At 42.6% G+C, this 21,179-nt stretch overlaps 2 protein-coding genes and 1 non-coding gene across 8 annotated transcripts in view; all 3 read right to left on the reverse strand.

The window, feature by feature from the left end:
- The window catches only part of LOC121088361 (putative RNA-binding protein Luc7-like 2), a 35,524-nt gene extending 18,349 nt beyond the window's left edge, over nucleotides 1-17,175 (reverse strand). For 2 of the 6 annotated variants that reach the window (XR_005827935.1, XM_040594278.1), the window contains exons 1-2: nucleotides 16,834-17,172; nucleotides 6,565-6,659 (exon numbers count right to left, since the gene is read on the reverse strand). Coding sequence is in view for 4 of the 6 variants with exons in the window: in XM_040594278.1 (XP_040450212.1) it covers nucleotides 6,565-6,659; nucleotides 16,834-16,894 (156 nt within the window). In the remaining 2 variants the exon portion in view is untranslated. Of the gene's footprint in view, nucleotides 1-6,564; nucleotides 6,660-8,399; nucleotides 8,471-16,833 lie in introns of all 6 variants that reach the window. The other 4 variants (XM_040594279.1, XM_040594274.1, XM_040594275.1 and 1 more) reach the window with 4 other exon arrangements.
- A 2,797-nt stretch (nucleotides 17,176-19,972) lies between these two features.
- Nucleotides 19,973-20,870, reverse strand: FMC1 (formation of mitochondrial complex V assembly factor 1 homolog). Its single transcript, XM_040594280.1, has 2 exons — nucleotides 20,335-20,870; nucleotides 19,973-20,224 (listed from the first exon to the last, which is right to left on the reverse strand). Exons 1-2 carry the CDS (start codon nucleotides 20,470-20,472, stop codon nucleotides 20,030-20,032), a joined length of 333 nt encoding a protein of 110 aa, XP_040450214.1. The 5' UTR covers nucleotides 20,473-20,870; the 3' UTR covers nucleotides 19,973-20,029.
- Nucleotides 20,871-21,087: 217 nt separating this feature from the next.
- Nucleotides 21,088-21,160, reverse strand: TRNAR-CCU. The gene has a single exon. It is a non-coding gene; the product is annotated as a tRNA-Arg (tRNA).
- Nucleotides 21,161-21,179: the final 19 nt, after the last annotated feature.

A 21,179-nucleotide genomic window follows, 5' to 3' on the forward strand; every position in this document is an offset into this window, starting at 1 on the left:
TGCTGAATGTACTCTACGGAGTGCAAAAAGAACACAGAAAAGCCAAAGCTACTTAAAACACAGAGGGCTGATGTTGAGCCAAGTGTGACATAGTATCACACACTATCAATGCCTCTAAACCCAGCATGGATCTTTGATAGGTTTTGAAAGAAGATACTCTGGGTGGTGTTTATGTAAAGAATTCTTTCTAGCTATAAAGATACCTTTACCAAAGCAGTTCACATTCAGCAAGAGGATTTTTTGTTTGTTTGTTTGTTTAGGAAGCTCTGACATTACTGGAAAACGTATATTGGAGCAACCTGATCTCTCCCTTTATCAACTTGCCAAGGCACTCGCTGGGGTCTGTATGAGAACACCCTGGCCACTGATAACAAGAAGCTGCAGTTAGGACTCTTTGCTGAGATCCTCCTTATTATGAAAATTACTTTTCATTTGCACTAACAATTCTGTTTGACAGATTTTTAGACTTGTGATAAAGCCCATCCTTTCTCACAGGCAGCACATATTCAGAAGGGGAGCCTTTAAGATCATAGAACTTGTAGGATTTCACTAGCAGGAAAACAGTGCTGAGCTAAAAAAAGAGAGGCAGAAATTACTAAGTTACTGGAGACCTTAGCAACCACTGATAATTCCAGGTATCTTCAGAAGTATACTATTTTAAAGACATTTCTCCCTTTAACCATACTCTCACTTCTGAAGACTTCAAGTCCTTAGAATAGATCTTCATTGAAAGACAAAGCTAGCAGCAGTCTTTCTTACTTTCAAATGAGGTATTTCAGCGTTCACGTAGTAATCTGTCTTATAGCCTACGTAACATATTAACATTGCAGTTAGATAACCATGCAGAGTAACAAAACCACCCTTCACCTAGATAAATTAAACCCATTAATGTGGAATATGGTACAATCAGTTCACTTTCCTGGCACTGGCCAAAGAAATGAAGAATTATGTTTTAAGAGACTGTCATGATCACTTGCTAGGACAACAAAGCACTTTACAATTCAGCACCACTGGGCTGAAGGCTACAAATTGAGGTAGCTCATGCAAGCCTAATTTGATTTCATTTGTGAAACTGAATTTGCATGATCAAATCGGTTCTGAACTGAAAATCTGATACCCTCCAGAAGAATGCCTGCTTTTTGTAACACCACAGCAAATAATCACACTGGCACATCTAGGTTTTCAGCATAGAAATAGTTCCACTGAGCCAACAGGACTACTGGCAAAGAAATCAACTCCAGATTAAAACACCTTCCTAACACCTATCTGCAGATGTGTCAACTACCCAAACTTCTCTTCCACAGTAAAAGGAGATCTAGACAGTACAGTCAGTGAGCCTAAATGGATTCAGCCCACCTTGAGAGGGATACCCAGTGTCAGGTGACCTGAATCTTCCTCTGGGCTCCACTGCCTAGGATCCCTTCTGACTCTAGTGCAAGCTTCCACGCCTAGCTCCTCAGCTGAAACCTAAATTTAGATGTCTTAATCTGGAGCTGAATTCCACCCCTAATAAGCTTAAAGTTAATCACGTATTAAAGTATGTTGCTAAACCAAGGTCTCAATCAATACGGTTTTAGTCAGCAAAAGTCCTGAAGAGCTGAGTGCAATAAATTCATGAGCACCTGAAGATAGGCTTAAGTTCAGGACTGAGCTGACAGGGCATACTTTGAAGTCTGCATAAATAAAATGCAAGAAGCAATGTTCTTCAATAAATACACATAAATACAAAGGTAATTCACTGAGGAGAAAGGAGATCCTCAACCATGGTTTGCAAGACCACGTACAGTATTTGTAAATTTTTTTCACCAAGGAAGCACAATCAAGCTCCTAAGAAAGTCAGATGGCTGCAGAAGCGTTGAACTGCTTGGGCTCATAAAAGATAGCTAGTGGGTTACTATAAATATTCAGGACATTACTACTTTTAACCTATTAAAGATATTTGCTTTAAATCTTCCCACCTTGTAGTTTCATTAGTACTCAGCTATTAATTCAGAAACATACAAAGATAGAGAAAACACGTTCTTACGTATCTTGTAAAACCTGCTGAAGACAGCACAGAGCTTACATGCAGAGAATGGTGCTTAATTGGTTTGTACCATTACAGGAGAGTCATCCGAGTCCTACATACAAAGCTTCAGTCCTAATCTCATCATACAGATAAATATAAACAAACATTTTTGTAATGCCGATGAAAAACAAATCAAGAACCATGACTTGGAAAAAAAACTCAAAACATCCACAAGCCTGATCATCAGCATCTATTAAAGATAAAAAAACTGCCAAAGTGTTAAACCTTTAAGGCAAAAGATTTTAAATAAAAATTGCTAAGTGGTAAACTATTCAGTGTGCCAGTACCCAGGATTTGCAAAGTCTTATGCATCTCTTGTTATAAAATTCTCAACTGGAAATGGGTGAACCAACTCTTAAACTACTGACATGCATGTGAACCAGTGCCCAAGCGATCATTATGAAAAAGAAGCAGAGCACCAAAGCATGAAAAAACGTCAGTTAAAAATAAAAGAGCTTTTGTAAGAGGCACTGTCAAAAGCAGGTTCTGAACAGGCACCGTTCTACAACCTTGACTAGAACATCACTTCTGTGATCTTATCAGTTAGTTTATTGCTTGTCTCACACAAACTTCAAAACACATTTCAAATAAAAAGATAATCACAAGGCATAACAGATTTGGAATTAGAATTTAATAAACTTAAAGAGGATGCAACAATTTTATCTTTGTTTACATTTTTGCCGTTGGGACACACTATTTTACCAATGCCTTCCATGTAGCTCATTATTCCCATTGCCCTTAGAAGTGGACCACAAAAAAATCCCAACCCGTATTCTCTCTGTTTCTCCCAAAAAAGTGACACAAAATCATCTCCGCCAGGCACTAAGACACCTCTGATGGACTGACTTCAAATTTTCAAGTCTACAAAACCTAGCAGCACAAAACCATGTCCCTAAATAAAATGAAACAAAATAAAACAGGAATGTAACCCAAATCTCTGATTTAAGTAGGTAACAACTGAAGTTCATTAACAGACTAGACAAGTCTATCCGGAAAAGCCGAATAAGAGGGTAACTGATACAGAATGAACTGTTCCATTGGCAACAGCAGCTAGAAGAATTAAATTACAGAATACATATAATTTTTTTATGGCTTTACACTCCTAAATAAAATATTTAGGGTTCCCTTCAAGATAATTTTCTTGTTCCTTTAAATACAAACTACTCTGAGGGAGCAAGACATAGAAAAGTGCAAAAGCAAGCTCAAAAAAATAGGAAGCTGTGCATTGTTCTTAACCTAGACAACCTAGTTTTCCTAGTAAAACTCAAAACTTTACTAATTTGTATGGATGCTTTTTTCCTGAAATGTTTCTAATGTTAACCAGAAGGTAAATCTGATCAAAGAAACGTGAGGGAAAATACCAACTGCAAATGTTCTGCAGGAGTCTATAAAAATAACAAGAGACTTTGTATAGTATTCTTAAAAATAAGCGCACACTTCATCTAACAATAGAAGAGAGAACGCATGCAGAAATCTGGACGACAAAGAGAAAGTCTCCTATCTTTTAAGAAAAGTATACACATACTACTTCTACCAATACATAGCAGCGTGGGGAACATGATTTTATTGTCAAGAGAAATCAATTCCTTGGCAGAGTTTTGGTTATTTGGCCATTAAGGAAAAGAACACACTAAATTAACAGAGCCTACTCATATGAGTCATTCTGTTTCTCTTGCGTTATCTGTGAATGTCCTTCCTGAGTGGTTTTGAGAGCGTGGGTAAATCAGAACAGCATAGAAGTCTGGGTTTTGCAGATGGGAACAGCAATACGCAGTTCATAAGAATTGCGCTATCTTGTGAAACACACACACACACACACAAAAAGGGCAATTAATGTCCAGTTATTTCCAGTATGTCCCCAGAGAATTTATTCTTTCAGAAGCATAAAACTCTGGATTTAAATTAAAAAAAAAATAAAAATTCACTCAATCTTTGTTAACTACAGACCTTGAACATGCAAACGCATCAAAATTTTCCTACGAAAACTCCAGTCATTTTCCAAAACAATGATAAACTGTTTAGTCACACTACATCCTTCTTGCCCTTTTAAAAACTGCTATTAAGAGAGAAGATCCATTTCTTCAGACCCATGATGAGGCAAAAGCAGAACATCACATGGGTCAGATAAAGCCTGTCTCTTACGAGTCCCTTTCTACTACTCCCGCTGAAAGGAATAAACTAGTCATTGGTTTTTTGGACCCAGAATTGCATTGTTGAACACATTTTGCAGTATGGTGACTAACTGCATCATGATGAGAAAGAGGGGAAAAAAAAAAACCCAAACCCAAACAAAACTAAAAAAAAACCCCAAAACACAACACACAAAGCCAGAGAGGGATATTCATGTTCACTGAATAAGCTGTTTAATTTAGTACTCCAAGAGCAGCAGCAGAATCCAGTGTGAGACAGATGAGAACTTGAGGACTTAAAATGGGTAAGCAGGCTCAAACTACGTGCTTGGTCTGCACCATAAGAGGCATTACTGGCATGATACCTACAACTTTGTAAGTTCTAAAGATAAACAATTCATACTTCTTAAAGACAGCTGTTCCAGAAATCTCTGCTTATAGAAATTAGACCACAATGAAAAGCTGTAAAATTAATCTTTTAACAGTATCTTCTTATGGATTCTGACCAATGATCTTGTATGTTTTTATAGCATACTGGTATATCCCGTATCGTCCCCCATCCACGAGCTATTTTGCTCATCACACAACCAAAACACTGCACAACGTAACAGATGGGTGAAGAGGAACACATTCTTCTCCTTTCTCCCCCCTCATTTTGTTTTGGCAGTAATGCACAGAAAAGTTAAAAATAAAACTAAATATGTATTGAGGCACAATACATTGCTATCAGTTTGTTATCACTTACTGAAAAGAACTACTTGAAGGTAAGGAAATTATGTGCAACATGCAGCATCTGCAGTGCAAATTATCTTCAGTATATGCCAAACACACCACGTTAAATTCAAGACAACTGATTTCTGTGATGTGACAGAACTTTGCAATTCAAAAGAAAAAGCAATGTCTTTTAAGGATAGGGAAAAAATATATTAGGAAGCAGCAAGACTTAGGAAGCTCAACAACTGGGCATTTTCTATTCTGCTGCCTTTTTTAATTAAGATAAATGTTAAGTTCTCTAGTTCAATTCTACTCTTTATTTTGCCTCTTTGTCCCTGCTTCTCAGCAAATTACAGTTGTGCATACTTTTGCAGGGATTCTTAAGAAGAAGGATGGACAGACTGCATATGTTGACCTGTCAGTAGAAGTATCAAAATTAGTAAAACAAACAGAAGTAGTGTATGCATGCACCTTTGAAGACCCTTCAATGAACCAAAAATGTTATTTCAATTTCAAATCACAGCTACTTGGAAAGCATGTTAGAGGCCAGGTGACAGGGAAATCAGTTACCAAGTCTACATATTTCAGTTTTCCATTTTGCAAATTAATTTCATTCTGCATTTCATCAAAGGCTCTAGTCAAGTTAGCCATTCAGAATGATACAGCACAGACAACCAATAACACTTCAAATAATCCTTAAGACAGGTTTTCCAGTACTTACTTTCCCCTCTGCTACAGGGTAAGAAGATGTGCCAATATCAATAAAAGCTACCAAAGCACAGCACTAAGAATTGTAGACACACAAGACTCTGCATACCATCATACTACATTTCTCTACAGTTAATTATTCTAACGTCACGGAACATCAGATTAAATAATCAATGCAACATAACTCACCTGCCTTTCACAAAGAATATGCTACTTTAATCAGGCACCACAAGATAAAGCACGGGCACACTACAAAGTTATGGCACGTGTCAAAGTCCCTTACCTGCTATGCTCAGAGGAACCACTACTACAGAGTACACAAAAATCCAAGTCAAACAAGTTACTAATATGCCATAAATCGAGGTTTTCAAACTGCCAAAGAATTTGTGAAAACAGCACAGTAACTGGATATTGTACAATAAGCATCACTATCATGGTAAATGTATCTCAGCTTCCACAAATGTAATTATTTGAACTTTCAAATGTTTTCACTAAAATATTTCTGAAGAAAAAAACCCCACCTCTCTTCACTATACAAATATTTGTGTGGGGTGCTTTCTTAAAACTGTATGTTGTAGTGAGAAAGTAATTTCCCGATTTATACACAAATAATACTTCCTTTTTTTCTACTAGTTGCAACTGTACCAGCTCAAAACCACTTTGCTATAGTGCAATTCATGTATGTGGCATTACCTATTTCATTAAAGTTTTTTTATGTTACAGCAAACAATGTTGAATTTGCAAGTAATTATTAGCATACAGAACAGGAAACTTTGAAAAATTAACCTCATAATGTGTAAATCAGTTGTTTATAGAAGTTTCTCTGAACTACCAGAGAGCACTAGACAAGATATTTGCTGAAAACCATGAAATTAAGAGACGTTACAGAGAACAAATATGATTAGATTTCTCCATCTAAATAAAACTCAAGATTTAGGTACATACAGTTCCAGAGAGCACATCATGAGGGCAGCAGTTGAGAAGGTGGCTCTTGCACACTCTGTCATCACTGAATTTGATTCGCTGACGGGTCGTGTCACCTGCAATATAGAAATCAGCACATTCCACATTAGAAATCTGGGGAAGCCAGGCGTGTTCTGCAGGTTACATGCAAAGCATTAACCCTGCCCTGTCACATAGTGAAGGTCTATGGAAACTAGAACTTAAAACACTATATGCTTCTTTGCCAAATAACACCAAAAACACAAATATGTGTTTTAATGCTCTATAATGCTATTTAAAAATCCTCTCACACTTCCCTTTCAAAAATGCAGGGTGAAAAGTGCTTGAAACCAGAAAGACAACATTAGCTTAAAAACACTTTGCTACAACAGCATTTGTTAAATGAGCTATATAACGTTCTATTCAGATTTTGCATGAAATAGTGGTGTATTTTTATGCAACAATTAGCATATAAAAGCAGCCTCATAAACACAAAATGATACACACTGAGTCTTCACCGAATCCCACCTGATACTCATTTTATGATTTTGTTCTTGGATGCAATGCACCCTCTTAATTCTGATGGCAGTAGCATAAAGAGTTGGCAGAAGAATGATTTTAAATGCTTACAAACCTGAAAAAATGTCAAACATATGGACATAACCTATATGCAAAATTATTTTACAGATGTTTGCACATCTTTGTATCATAAGCCTTTTGGTTTTTGTTTTTTTCTTTTCTACATGCTGCTTGTTGGGCTGGGAACATCTTAATTGTATCTTCATGGCGGGTTGCAGTTCCTGCATCAGCAGAAGCACCAACCTGCCGACACACTGAGGTCGAATTGTAAGTTCAAATAACCCCATCTTGGAGCAAGACCTAAAGTCTTCAGAACAATGTAAACAGCTGGTATTTTGGGGATTAGGCCAGAAATATCTTTTCCATCGAGTCATAACATAATTGTCACTATTTGAGATTTGGAAGAGAGATGACTGCTATGGCTCTCTTGTTGTTAAGATGCAGGCATGATAAAACATCTTACTCTCTCTCAGGAGGTATCTATTTATTAATTTTTTAAAACATAATAACTTGTTAAGATCTCGAGTAATTGAAAACCTACTGGTGAATTACTGAAGCAAGAAGGGCTGCTGAGGGCAGGGAAAGGGGGGAAAAGACATACATTGACTTCAGATAGCAGCCTTTTCCATTTCATCAAATATTTTAAAGAGTGTAGATCCATTTTGCAGTTATTAAAGATTTTTTAAGGCGTCATGACCTCTAACACTGAGAAGTTTGAATCTATTAAATAATTCAAGAAGCCAAATTCATTACTGAGGTAATGACAACAAAGGGGAATTAAAAAAATCAATCTCTTATTAGTCAAGCCTTTCTTACTATTATGTCATCAGATTTTTAAATATCAGTTCTATGCATAGGATGCTAATATATAACATTTTCAGATGGGCCAAGTTTCAGATTATTAAGCAAACAGAAGTTTCCAAAAACACCACGTTTAATTTGTCTGCAGGATAAAACAGTTAAAACCTGTAATCCACATGCTAAAGACAGCTTCAAAGCAGTTCAACAATAGGTTTTCTAGAAGGTGAACTTACTGCTCAGTTATACTTACACTACTAAAAATTCAGAGCATTCCCCTTATGATCATGCCTGCTACTGCAGTAAAGAGTTTTGAGTTTTCCTTTCCTTTCTTTTTTTTGTTGTTTTTTTTTTGTTTGGTTTTTTTTCCGCTTTTAGGAGGTGGATCCATATTTTTTTAAACACATAACTGCGTTTGTTCCACATTCATTAACACATCTGAAAAGTTATTGATAACTCACGGCTCGGCGAATGCGGGGCCTTTCTGACACTCCCTTGCAGATTGATGTAGGCAGGCAAAGATACATTGAACCTTTATAAATAAAACAAGGGGCCAGATTGTTCAGTTTGTATAGAATAATAGACTCTGCCAGCAATTTTAACACAGCATCTAGAAATACATGTTGACTGTAAAGATTCTTCTATACAAAGACACATGAACAAAATTAAGAAAAGTATTTTAAAAAATACAGCTGATTGCCTCATAGCACTAACCTACCAGGAATCGAGAAGTTACCAAGACCAGAAATTGCTGAAAGACTCACAGTTCCTTAAGTTGGTAAGCAGCATTTTCACAAATTACTTCAACATCTAGACGTAGCTTTTTTCACACCTCTACCACAACTAGGAATTGACGCTACAGCTGCAATACATTCTGTTTTCATCTAAGTGTAAGTGGCTAGTGTGATAATCACAATTACCAAACTGAGGTAAGGCAACATGGGGGGGGGGGTGGTGGTGGTGGTGGTGTGTGTGGTGTGTGGAAGGTAGCAGAAACTGATCAATGACAGCCTCAAGAATACATTCCACCTTTCGATTCCAACGTTTATTCTTTCTGCACTGTGCCTTTGGTCTAGTATTTACGAGGCTTTCAGAAAAGCTCCCATACACGGAACACGCAGATATTTATCTTTTCCTTTCTATGAAAAGCAGTTCCATACATTCGCATTTCTTTTTAACTTATGCATTTTCAGAAGGAAAGGTTTATCAAAAGGAAAAGGTGCCACATACTATGTCCTAACAATGACTGAATTTTGTGTCCCTCTGGCAGCTCATTCCCTAGTCTGGTAACCTCAGAGGAAAATGTTTTTACTTCTTCATGAATTTTGTGAGCCTCAGTACCCCTACATAGCACGGACCTGTTGGCAGACAGAGACGATGCATCCTGCTGCTGCTCTAACAGACAAATCATCTTGAGTAGGTGATGACCTGGGGTCTACACAGGTTGCTGGGGGGAGGTGGGGGGGGCAGGGAATAAAATCTACAGATCCACTATATGCCTGACATTCAGCCTATAGTGAAAGAGACTTTTGCAGACGCCTTCTAAGAATTAAAAGAACGTGAATAGATGTGTTCTTAAGCCAAGGACTTCAGTGGTACATCAGGTAACCAAGATGCTGCTTTTCTTTGTCAAACTGTACATAGGCTGATACACTTGCACTGTCAAACAGTTGCGTGAATGCTAAGCAATGTTTATGAGTATTAAAAAAGGCTTTCTATATTCTGTAAGAAAATAATAACATCTAGGTACCATGTAGCTGTGGTCACCTAAATTTTAGAAGTATCCTTAAATGTTTGTAAAGAGGACACTACGACTGATATTTCAGACCTTATTACAAGTTCTATTTTCATAGGTAAATAATTAAGTTAGCTCAGAATAGCAACTTATTTAACCCTGCCTCTGAAGAACAGCAGAGTGTTCAACTACTTGATCTTTAGAACTCATGCTCATTAAAGAAATTAAAGTAATTTACCAGGGCATTAAAGGAGTCAACACCTATTACTATAAGCCATCCCTGTGTTTCCAATTAGATCTTTCTCCATTAAAAAAAACCCACATCATATGATTGATAAAATTTGTATGGAGATTCAGAAAAATTTAAATATTCCTCAAGAAGCAGCAGCTTCAGTTTTACTGAAAGTACCTGGCCCAAACCACATTTCTGTAAGAGATTACTTTCCCGATGAATAAAGGACTTTGAAAACACAATTGAAACAATTCAGGAAAAAAAAAAAAAAAAAAAAAAAAGAAAAGAAAAAGAAAAAAAGGCCAAATACCACGGCAATTTCTACACTTGCATATCTTATATCCTTTATAAGCATAAAGAAACCACACATCTAGAGAGACAAACATTAAGATGATGGCAGTAATGTAAAGTCTCTAAAGGAAATTTTCTAGTTTGTATTAAACATGCTGACTACAAAAGTAACATCAGTATTCAAGACCAATGCAAACTGCTGATTAAGGAACCATCTAGAAGTTAAGATCACAATGGGCACTTGTGCTATAGAATTCATTCTGAACTCCCAAGTCTAACCTATTAACAAGCCTCTAAAATACACGGAACAGGAATGTTGATCACAAACCAGCAGAATGAACATTTACATATCAACAATGTCAACATTATAAAATGCTTATAACAATGATTTATTTGATCCAGCATCTCTTACTATTTTAGCATAATACACTACTAACAATAATGCCAGTGCATTGGTGAGAATTACCCTTTATAATCCAACTGTCACCTCTAATCGTAAATTAATGGTGCAAACCATGCAAAGACAACAACACGCAATTTCATTGTCATGCTGTTGACTTCCTGCATTAGGCTACACCAACCAAACCCAACCAGCTTTCCACTCCAGTTTTTGAACTATGAGTCTCAACGTGTTGGCAAGGGACTCCAAAAGCTTTACTCAGGAAGAGCTACTAACTGGGTGGACTATCAGGATAAGGACTTCATGTCAAATTTCATCAGCAAAGCAAGCCCTGTATAACAAGTATTCAACATCATTATTTAATTGAGGCTTATGCAGTGACAGAAGATCCTGTCCATGCTACACCCAACTAATTCTGATATTCTTGTCACTAACACTGGATGCATCTTTACCGTAACACCTTTAGAACAATATACTTCCAAGTAGGACTGCTCGTTTTACACTATGACTGAATTAATACTTGTGAATGCAGAAAATAATGAAACTATTTTTTCGTTAATGCGTTACAAGTGGAACAAATACAGGAGTGATTTTCAATGAGGTATGAATATACCCATGTGCTTCTTCATAAATGTCATTTCATATGGTGTCCCAAATCCAGAGTAGAAAAATCCCTTGTCATTCCCTGTTCCCCTCATTTTCAAGGGCTAGAGTACTAGAACATTATAATGGAGGCAGCAAATACAGTTCATTAAACATGACCATTGCTCTTAAAGCCTTCTGATCACTCCTGATTGACAAATACAGAAGCTTTTAATGAAATTCATGTGTCGCTACTACTTTCAGATTTCTGAGCTGTTAATCAATTCCACATTTTGGGTAGGTTTTCCAGAAATTTATGTATAAAAGATACTTTCTTCTGCCTTTACTTTGCTGCTGCTCCATATTTGAAAAAAGAGCTCTCAGAGGCCCTTGGCTCCCTAACCTGGCTCGCAGCCTGAGGCTACCCAAATGTCTAGTGGTCCTCCAGTAATGTACAAGATACTGAAACTTCAAAAGCACATACCACCTTCCACACCCAAGCGTAAAGCAAAGTGCAAAACAAAATCTATGTACCCTGAATATGCCAACATCAACTCACTACCCATCCTTAAGTACACAGAGAACTCTTCAAATAATCTCATATGGAAACTAAAAAATTTAAAAATAAGTTACAAGTTCTAAATGACACCTCTGTTTCCATATACAGCATGTCAAACAAAGAGCAGATGATTAAGATAAGCACAAGGGTGTCACTTCAACTCCTCCCAAACAAGGAGGACAGAGAAGTCACACATTAATAACCACTATTAAGCATAACTGAAGTGGTTAGCACAAAACAGAAAAACTGATCAAGACGTGAATAGATGCAAAACCGAAATTTTAAGTTTCAATGCCAGAAGATGATGATCTAAAAAAAAGCAAGAGTTTTACTAGTAACAGGTGAAGTACAGAAGTAAAGACTTAAAACAAAGCAGTTTGGCTCAAAAAGCTAGCAGGTGAAACAAAAGAGATGCTAATTGGCACTATATATACAGGTTCTGTGTATCTAAAGGCTTCTAAGATTTTTCTGCTTAATCACATAGCGCAATATTTGTTAAGATGCTTGTGGTATCATTTCCATGACCACATGTAAGTCTCAGAAGCACACACAAATGTACCTGTCTCTTAAGAAGAATCTAATTAACTCTGCTAGTTTTTCACAGCTGTAGACTATAACCTAATTTCGATGTAGTGGCAATTATAAAGAAACAACAACAACCAACAAACAAACCAAAACCATCACCACATTTCTTTGTGACAGTCGGGTCTTAGCAATTTCAAGATGTGTTGCTTCAGGGCCAGCTGGATCTGCTCTGTCTGCACTGTCAGAAGTAATGATCCTGCTCCACCCTCTGCTTCTAACCCGTTCCTCACACTGACCCTGGCACTCACACACCAAGGCAGAGCAGGTCACTGACCTGTCAGAAAACAAACCAGTTGAGCAAGACAACTTGCTTTAAGATAACATGGGATCTTTACAATGAAGCCTTTTTAAGGAAAACTTGGCAATCTTTGCTCATTTCAGCTATATTCTGGGGAAGAAAAAAAAATCCTATGGTATTAATATCAATCGATAACATTTTGCTCAATTTGTAAATGACTATTTATTTTAAAAAGTTAGGATCCTATTTGTAAGGATCCCTCCTGTTTTCTAGAGACTATTCTCTAGAATGGCAAAACCAGCATTTACCTAAGCATATTTATTCAATTTTACAGCTGAAAAATAGTATTAAAAAAATAAAAATCACTTTTCTATAAGCTTATTCCTAATACTTCTGAGTGATGAGCTCCTGCAGCTCTGGTCATCAACAATAAATTCAAACTGAACTAACCTTTTACCTATTGACACATGTAATAAAAACTCCTTTAGTTTAAGTGCTAACAGTAAAAAACCATATGAAGAAAACATTTGTATGTAAATACCTAAGATTAGCACTTGTCTTCAGCTCTCCTTATTTCTCAATATTTGGGAAACCCACACAACATATTCAGTAGTTTATATTTACTTAAGCTTCTCTTTTTTTAAGTATGTTGGGTTACCAGTACTTAGAATGGCATACTTCAGAGAAGCGTTTTTTCCAGTCTGCAGTCATGACTCCATTAAATTAGTCCATCTTTTTACAAACATGAAAATCTAAGCTGCCTTTTTTCTTTCATTTAACTTTTCAAATTTTTGGCATGGTTGACGTCCAATCCAGTTCCCCAGTTCTTGTCAGAGAAGCATGCAAGAGAAGTTCGTTAGGTATATTTAAGGTATTTAAAAAAAACACGCTTGTTTTTAAATAATATACTTTTCGAGGTTTGTAACAAAGCCATACCTGCTATTTACAGAATGATTTCACTGTACTGACATTAACAATACAACTGCTTTTCAGATATCCCAGATAAATTCCAAGAATTGTAACGCACTGGAAACTCCTGAAGAGCATCTGCCAAGTCCCTTCTGTTTCACTTCTGTCAGGTGTCTGTCACATGAGCAAAGGCAAGCACAGAGCAGCAGGGCACTGGTCTGAACAGCTGGCAAAGAGGCTGCCTGAACCTCAGATCCTGGCAGGTACTAGGCAGCAGTTCGTCACATCTTGAGTGACACTGTGTGACTACAACTGCGTCTATCCCACTGCCAAAACTGAGACAAGGGAGGAAGCAGGCCACTTGCCAAAGCAAGTGACAAAGCTCTTGGTTCTTCCGGCCCACAAGCATAGGGCCTTCTGGGGGAGGATACAGCAAGGGGCAGGCCCAAAGCTACATACTTACTGCTAGACAGCCACATGTTGGGCAGCTACATGTGAAATTAAAAGGCTCCTTACAGTTTATTTTTCATAAATATTCTTACAACTCAGTGGATATTTCCTGAATCAATTTGACCAATGCAGAACTGTGCTTTCTAGATGTTCTCAGAGCTTAACAGCAAATCCATAAAAACATTTAATAACTACGTCCTCTGAGCTTCTCCATTCCAGCCCCAGGGACACCAGTCATAACGTGCGTGCACAAACTTCCACAATTAACAGCCTACAGCTCATCTCCTAAAACCATGTTTGAGCATCTCGTTGTGGAATTTTCAAAACCATTTTCAGAGCACATTCCTTTCTCTACAAATGATACTATAAACCCCAAGAAAGTAATACAGACTATGTATTCAGCCACCACTACTGGCTTTGAATTTACCTCTGAGTTTATTCTGTTCCCACTGAAGAGCTCAAATGTTTGATCTGCTTGTATATATAGGTAAGAATTTTAAACTTGCACATTCTAGACTCCTTAAAAAAAAAAACCACCCAAACCCCAAAAACAACTGCCGCTGCTGCTGCCCTGCCCCCCCTCCCCCCAACAAAACCAAAAACTCTGTACAAGTATAAAACTGTTAATTAGGAAAGTAAAAAGCACTTTGGTAATTCTGAACATAAACCACAAACACCACCCAAGAAAGATTTTTTATTTTAAAAACATTTTAAACTCTATTGTGTTGCCAGGCAGAGGAAAATCAAAGGCAATGGGGACAAGTGGTGAAATGAGAGCTATGGCCTACCAAGAAATAAACAAAAAAAAATCACCATATTCTAATGAAAAGCTGCAATTTGCATATTACTAGAAACAGAGTATCTATAAAAGGTGGCAGCAACATAAAAAAACCCACCCCAAACAACCTCAAACCCCACTACTCTCAAGGTTAGCAATCCTTCAATGACCTTGAGCCTGGCCTTGAATTTATTAAGGACCAGGTCTGCAAAAAAGGGATCATTTTCAATTCCTGTACACACTTCATTTAAATATCGCTCCACTGAATTTTTAATATTTTTTTTTTTTAGAAAACTAGAATGGTATTACACTGAGATCCTCAATTCCCCACTTAATTCAATAACGGAAGCTAGTTTTGCAAACAGTCTTTTCTCCTTATCCTTCCCCATCCTGCCAATTTTGTTTAAATGCTCTCTAGCCAGTTAGTTTGTGAACAGTTCACCCCATGCAGTTTGGGTATTACAGGGCAGGTGGGAGGGTGAATACAATTATCAATAAAATAACTGCTTTCTTATAAAGCTGAAGGAAATCTAGCCTGAAATTGCTTTTCCTGGTTTAGATCTTAGCCATTTAGCATTTTTAAGTGTCACAGGTAAATCCCACTCTTCTCCCACCACCCAACAGAAAACACATTCAAAAATTACAACAGCCCCTGCTCTTTAAACCTTCTGAGTCGTCTTAGGGTAGCTCTGAAACAGCAATCTAGGTGCCAACACTGGGAAGACTTTGAGTTTCACGAGAACAATGTTACTTTGCCAAGCACTCAGACATGCACAGCCACAACAAATCTTCTGGGGTAAGACAAAAAATACCCTACATCAGATCCTTCGTGATGACTACTCGCTAACCAGTCTTGCTTTGGAAGGCAATCTCTGCAGAACAGGAGCTTTCCAATGAGATTAACATGCCTTTGTTTAAAACAACTATAAGCACTTAGCAGAAAGCATTACCGATATACTAGGTATGTAAACACTAGTTATGTTTATTTAAAGTTCTAGATTACACTAAAAAAAGCTGTCAAATCACATTACCCCAGTACCAATAGATGACTGGCACGTACAAGGTACATCCCAGCTCATACAGCCTACTCCGTGCACGGTAAAACAGGTAACCATTAATTCAGCAGCTCTAAGCTTCAATAAACATGTAACACATTTGTGAGAGTGAGTACAACATCCAGAACATTTAAATAATCTCTAATTGCTGTCTACGCTCGGGCGCAGTATTCTCTTGTTTATAAATAAAATGCTACACAGCATAAAAGGAACTGCTTTCTTCTAGCAGCCTTCAAATTAATTGCATTGACGGGCGACTTCCAGTTCAAACTCTCATGTTGATTGCCACGCACTTTGACAAAAATTCTGAGAAGCTTCACACAGTGATAAACTTCAATTCACTAGGTGACCGCAGCATGATCTGAAACCTGACTGTACATCTAGTATCTCCCCCTTGGGATTACTGCCTCTAGATGTTAAGCTTTTAGTTAACTGTTTGAGGCTTGTTTGTTTTTTAAGAAAATTTGCCCACTAGGGTTAACTACACTCTTTTTCAGAAAGCAGCAGCCATATCCACCTGCTGACTGAAATGATGGTTTGGGTCAGACTTTAGACAAAACTATAGTAACAAAAAAAACGCAAAAAACCCACCACCAAAAAACCCCACCAAAACCGGCTCTACTGAAGCAGCGGCTGACTGAGGGTAATTTTTCGGCTATCTGAATCTATCACGCTGCTGCCTCCCTCAGAGGTGAGCCGCGCGGGAAGGCTCCGCGGGCGCGCCCGCTGAGGCGCAGTTCCGCTGCGCGCCCCGGGTACCGCGGGAAGCGGGCCTTAAACGGCAGCTGAAGCACCAGCAGGGCACCCCGCCACTCGGACGCGGCTGGCGCTGGCAGCTCCCCGGGTGGAGGTGGCGCCCGGCTCCCCCGAGCCCCGGGGGCGGCAGCGCCGAAGGCCCCCACCCCGCCGCTGACCTACGGCCTCGGCAGGCCCCGCCCCGCAGGGGGCGGCAGGGAGCAGGCCCCGGGCCTGCCAATCACGGCGAACGGCCAGCCGGCCTGCCCGGTACCGCCGTGACCTCAGGGGCTTCGGCGGCTCCGCCCCCTCCTCCCCTCCCCCGCCCCGGCCGGGGGGCACTTACCGTCCCGGGACGTGCCCATGAGCTGGTCCAGCATGGCGCGCATCTGGGCCTGCGCCGACATCTTGAGCACGCGAGGGGCCGGCGCAGCCCGGCCGAGTCACGCCGAAAGCGGCCTACAAGGCCCGAGGCCCGGCGCGGCGCTCAGCCCTCCCCCTCGCGTCACTCGCGGGCCCGGGCGGAGCCGCTCCCCCGACGCCGCGGGGAGGGCAGGCGGGCGCTGCCTGTCTCGCGCTCCCGGTGGAAAGCGGAGCGGGAAACCTGCCACGCGCCGGCCTCCGTGCCGCCGCCGCCTCCCCTCCCCCCTCCGCTCCTCCCGCTTCCTCTCACGCCTGCCACGCGCGCGCGCCAGCCGTAACGGAAGCCCGCGCGCACGCGCCCTAGGCACCCTCGTCCGCTCCGCGACGTCAGCGCGAGCGGGCCTTGGCCGCCCGCTGATTGGCCACCAAGCGCGGCGTCCGGCCGGTGACGCACCGCGCTGCGAGGCCCACGATTGGGCCGTCGAGCCTTTCGCCGGGCTGGGCCCCTGGGGCGCGCCGATTGGCCGAGCGGCTCCGCGTAGCCGCTGTGACGTCGCGGCCGCCGGGTCGGCGGCGGCGCGGCCTGGCCCGCAGTGGCCGCGCCCGCGGGGGGCGACAGGGAGTCCCGCCGGGAGGGGGCGGTGGGGGCCGTCCCTGCCTTTCCGAGGCGAAACCCAGCCGGGGCAGGCGCAGGGCGGTCGGTTGTAACGTGCCGAAGCACGTGGCTGGGATTAACGCAAAGCGGGCGGGAAGCCTGGGCTGCGCAGGGGGCGCCTCTCACAGCCCCGCCGCCTGGTCCCCAGGACAGACGCGTTCCCTGCGCTGGGCCGCGCTCACCGGGCGACGGAGCGAGCGTGGGTGCGCGTGTCAGCGCCAGCCCTGACGGAGCCTGCCCCTCGCGGACTGGTCCTTGCGTGGGAGTGACGTTCGGCACCGTTGTCTGCAGCTCCGTTCCCTCAAGCCGTCAGCGCAATTACGGTCGCGTTGGTGAGAAAAGCCAGGGCAACAGCCGCCTTTTAGCGCACCTCCCTTAAAACTGAAGCTAATTCAACTTCCAGAGCGCCAGCAACCAGTCTCAAAAAGAACATTTTTCACAATTTATATTCTAACGCCTGCATTTTGCGAGTATCCCTTTCTTAACCACGGCGTTGCCATCTAGTGCCCAAAAGCTGCCAGTGACTGTCGCCACGATCGGCTCTCCTCCACAGCCAGGGTCGTGTTCAACTCTTAAGGTTAGCTTAATACAAGTAGAGAAAGGGCAACAAAACAAGCCATTAAAAACCCCACCGCCGACTATCTGGATTTCACAAGGACTTGCAGAGAAGATGCAATGCTCTGACTGGAGTCTTCTATAACACGTTTAGGAAAAGATTCCCTACCCAGTGCCCCTCAGCTATTCAGCACGTCCCAGCTTTGTTTTTTCCTTTAATATTCACATTTACTGTTTTAGTCATGATTTTGGATTGAAGGGGAAGTAACTGGAAGAGACACAGACAGCGGTTAAAATTTTCTCTACTTAGTACTTAAGTGTTTAGGGGAAATTGAGAAATTTTAGTTATTTTTACCCACACCGTACAACCTTTAACTCTAGGTACTCTTTAAGGAGCATCTATTTCTAGCCAAATTTCAGGTTTTCTTCCAGAACTACTTTCAGTGAGCCATTTATTTTTCTTCTGGAGCAATATACTACAGACTTTGGATGGAGTGAGCCCTTAGTCCATCTGGAAGGCAAATTGCAGAATGCAGCAGCTGCATTAAATAACAGAACAAGTAGTACATCACAGCCACTCTTAGGGTATGCTGACTTCGCATAATTTTCATCTACTTTGCTGTAAACAGGTTGGTACTTTCTCGCCTGGGCTATCGACACTTCCAAAAAACTCCGTTTAACTAGTGAGACACTGCAAGAGTTGCAAACCAGATTTTTGGTCTACAGAACCTTAAAACTTGTAGTTCACATCTCCTTACCTGTCCTAAGTAGTGCAAATCTTCCCAGATTTAAGGATCTATTGTGCCTCTCCACTATACTTTGGGGATTGGAACTATCCCCAGGTTTCACATACAGGGGAAGAAAAATACAGATAATTACTTATCTAAATGTATTTGCAATGCTTTTCTGTCAGAATAGTTTGTTTCCCCTGGTAGTGGGGGGAAAAAAAGCCCACTTGTTAGCCTTGCTTCTAGCTCCTCCCCCATGTAAACAAGCCTCACATTTTTATCCATTGTAAGTCAGCCTGATTACAGATCTCGTGTATCTTTCATACAATTCAACCTTATCCAGAGAAGAGAGCAACAACAATTCAAGCCAATACTTCTTTTCTTATAAAAAGAAACTTGCTGTTCCAGATTGCAAGACAAGAAAACTGCAACCTGACTTATCTAGTGTAACTGGCAGTAAGCTGTTCACTTCAGTATTTCTAAGATGCATGGTGTGTAAGAACAGCACAGGAACCCTATAGTCGCAGAGTCAACTGCTCAGAGACACTAAGAAATGTGTAACTTGTGTTTGAATTGTTACCACCAGCTGACTGATATGGAAAAAAAGTATCTTCAAGATGAAAGAGGATTGTGCTACTGCAGTGTCTGTCAGAATCTCCCAAGGTTCTAAAGCGGGGGTCCTCAAACTATGGCCCGTGGGCCAGATACGGCCCCCCAAGGTCCTCAATCCAGCCCCCGGTATTTACAGAACCACCACCCCCCCGCCGGGGGTTGGGGGGGAACCAAGCAGCCGCAGATGACTGCCTGCCACTGCATCCACACGCCAGCCCCCTGTTTAAAAAGTTTGAGGACTCCTGTTCTAAGGAAAGCGCCTTTGCTATCGGGAGGGTAGAAAATTCTGCTTCAGGACCCCCCACGTGGCTGGAAAATCCTACAGTAAACAGGCAAATTCTCTCTTACTTGCAATTCCTTTTAAAGTTTAGCAGTGAAGGCTGTCATGTTTTTCCACTACAAACCACCTTTCTCTCTTTCCATGGAGGCTGCCTGTCATACCACGCGTTCGGATCCAAGGGGTGGGCCTGGTACGCTTGATCAACTGGGAAATGGATTCCCAGTTATGGCTCTTTCACACCGTACCGGCAACCTAGAACTGACAGAAGGCACAAGCTAGCAAAGCCAGCCCGTTTCGGTAATTCTAGGATATTTATTCAGGAATAAGTATGTAACACAGTAAAATCATCTTAACCTTTCCCTCCCGGCTGCTGAGGCAACCTGAAGCCCACCAGGCCGGCGACCTCCTCCGGCGAGCGCTCCCCCTTGCCGTGGTACTCCTGGTGAAGGGCCGTGTGCTCCCGGACGCTGCGGAGCAGGCAGAGGTAGGTGGCAGCCTGGAAGTGCAGCTCCTGCTGGGCCCGGCACAGCTTCTCGCTGGTGACCTACAGAGAGGAGAGAACAACCCCGGAGACTTCACACACCCGGCTGCGGGCTCCCGCCTCGCCGAGGGGCAGGCAGGACGGAGGAGCGGCAGGGAGGCGCCCGCGCGTACCCGGTGGGCGCGGAAGGCCGCCACGATGTGCCGGTAGGCGGGCGTGTGGCGGTAGGGGCGGCCCGCCCGGCCGCTGGCGTGGCGAAGCTCCCGCAGGAGCCCACGCAGGGTGCGCAGGGGGGAGCCGAGCGCCGCCATCTTTCGCCCCTCCCCCCCCGTGCACCAATCGAGCGCCGCCGCCTCGCTGCGGCGGCCAATAAAGAAGCGGCCGGCGCGCGCAGACCTCACCCCCGCGCTGTCGGCCCGGGGGCGCAGAAGGAGGCTGGGCTGCGTGCGCTTCCAGGAGGCGCCGTTCCGCCAGCGTGGGCTGTCGAGAACCGAAGTGCGCGATCGCCTTGTCCTACCCGGCCCCCCCAGCCAGCGGCGGTCAAGTGCCGAAGGTCCGAGCGTTGAGGCGGGGCTGTGCCGTGGACCGTGTGCGCTCACCACCACCGCCGCCCCGCGCTAGACCGTTGGGCTGAGGGAGGGGCGGCTCGCCGCCGGCCTCTGCGCTGCGAGCGCGGGCCGAAGGAACCGGAGCGGGATCACGGGGACGCCCCCGGGGCTGCGGGAAGCCGCGCTAGGCCGCGGCCCTGTGCCCCCACCGCCAGCCGCCCACGCGTTTCCGGGGCTGTGGCCTTAAAACGATCCGCAGCCCGTTAGAGCGAGCGGGGGGCACTCGGCCTCCGCGGGAGACGGAGGCCCGCGGCTAGCGCCTGCCGCGGTTCAGAGCGCTGAAGCGCTTGGGCGGGTTGCGGATGCGAAAAATATAGTCACCCCAGATGGGACTCGAACCCACAATCCCTGGCTTAGGAGGCCAATGCCTTATCCATTAGGCCACTGGGGCTGCTGTGAGTCCGTTTCTC

The sequence above is a fragment of the Falco naumanni genome, chromosome 5 (genome assembly GCF_017639655.2).
Source record: "Falco naumanni isolate bFalNau1 chromosome 5, bFalNau1.pat, whole genome shotgun sequence".
NCBI classification, from domain to species: Eukaryota; Metazoa; Chordata; class Aves; order Falconiformes; family Falconidae; genus Falco; species Falco naumanni.

Excerpts from the sequence above, each read along its gene's own strand:
- FMC1 (XM_040594280.1), bottom strand. The coding sequence starts at position 20,472 with ATGGCGGCGCTCGGCTCCCCCCTGCGCACCCTGCGTGGGCTCCTGCGG. Across the intron at positions 20,225-20,334 it reads CGGCCTTCCGCGCCCACCGG|GTCACCAGCGAGAAGCTGTG; the intron begins GTACGCGCGGGC and ends TCCTCTCTGTAG.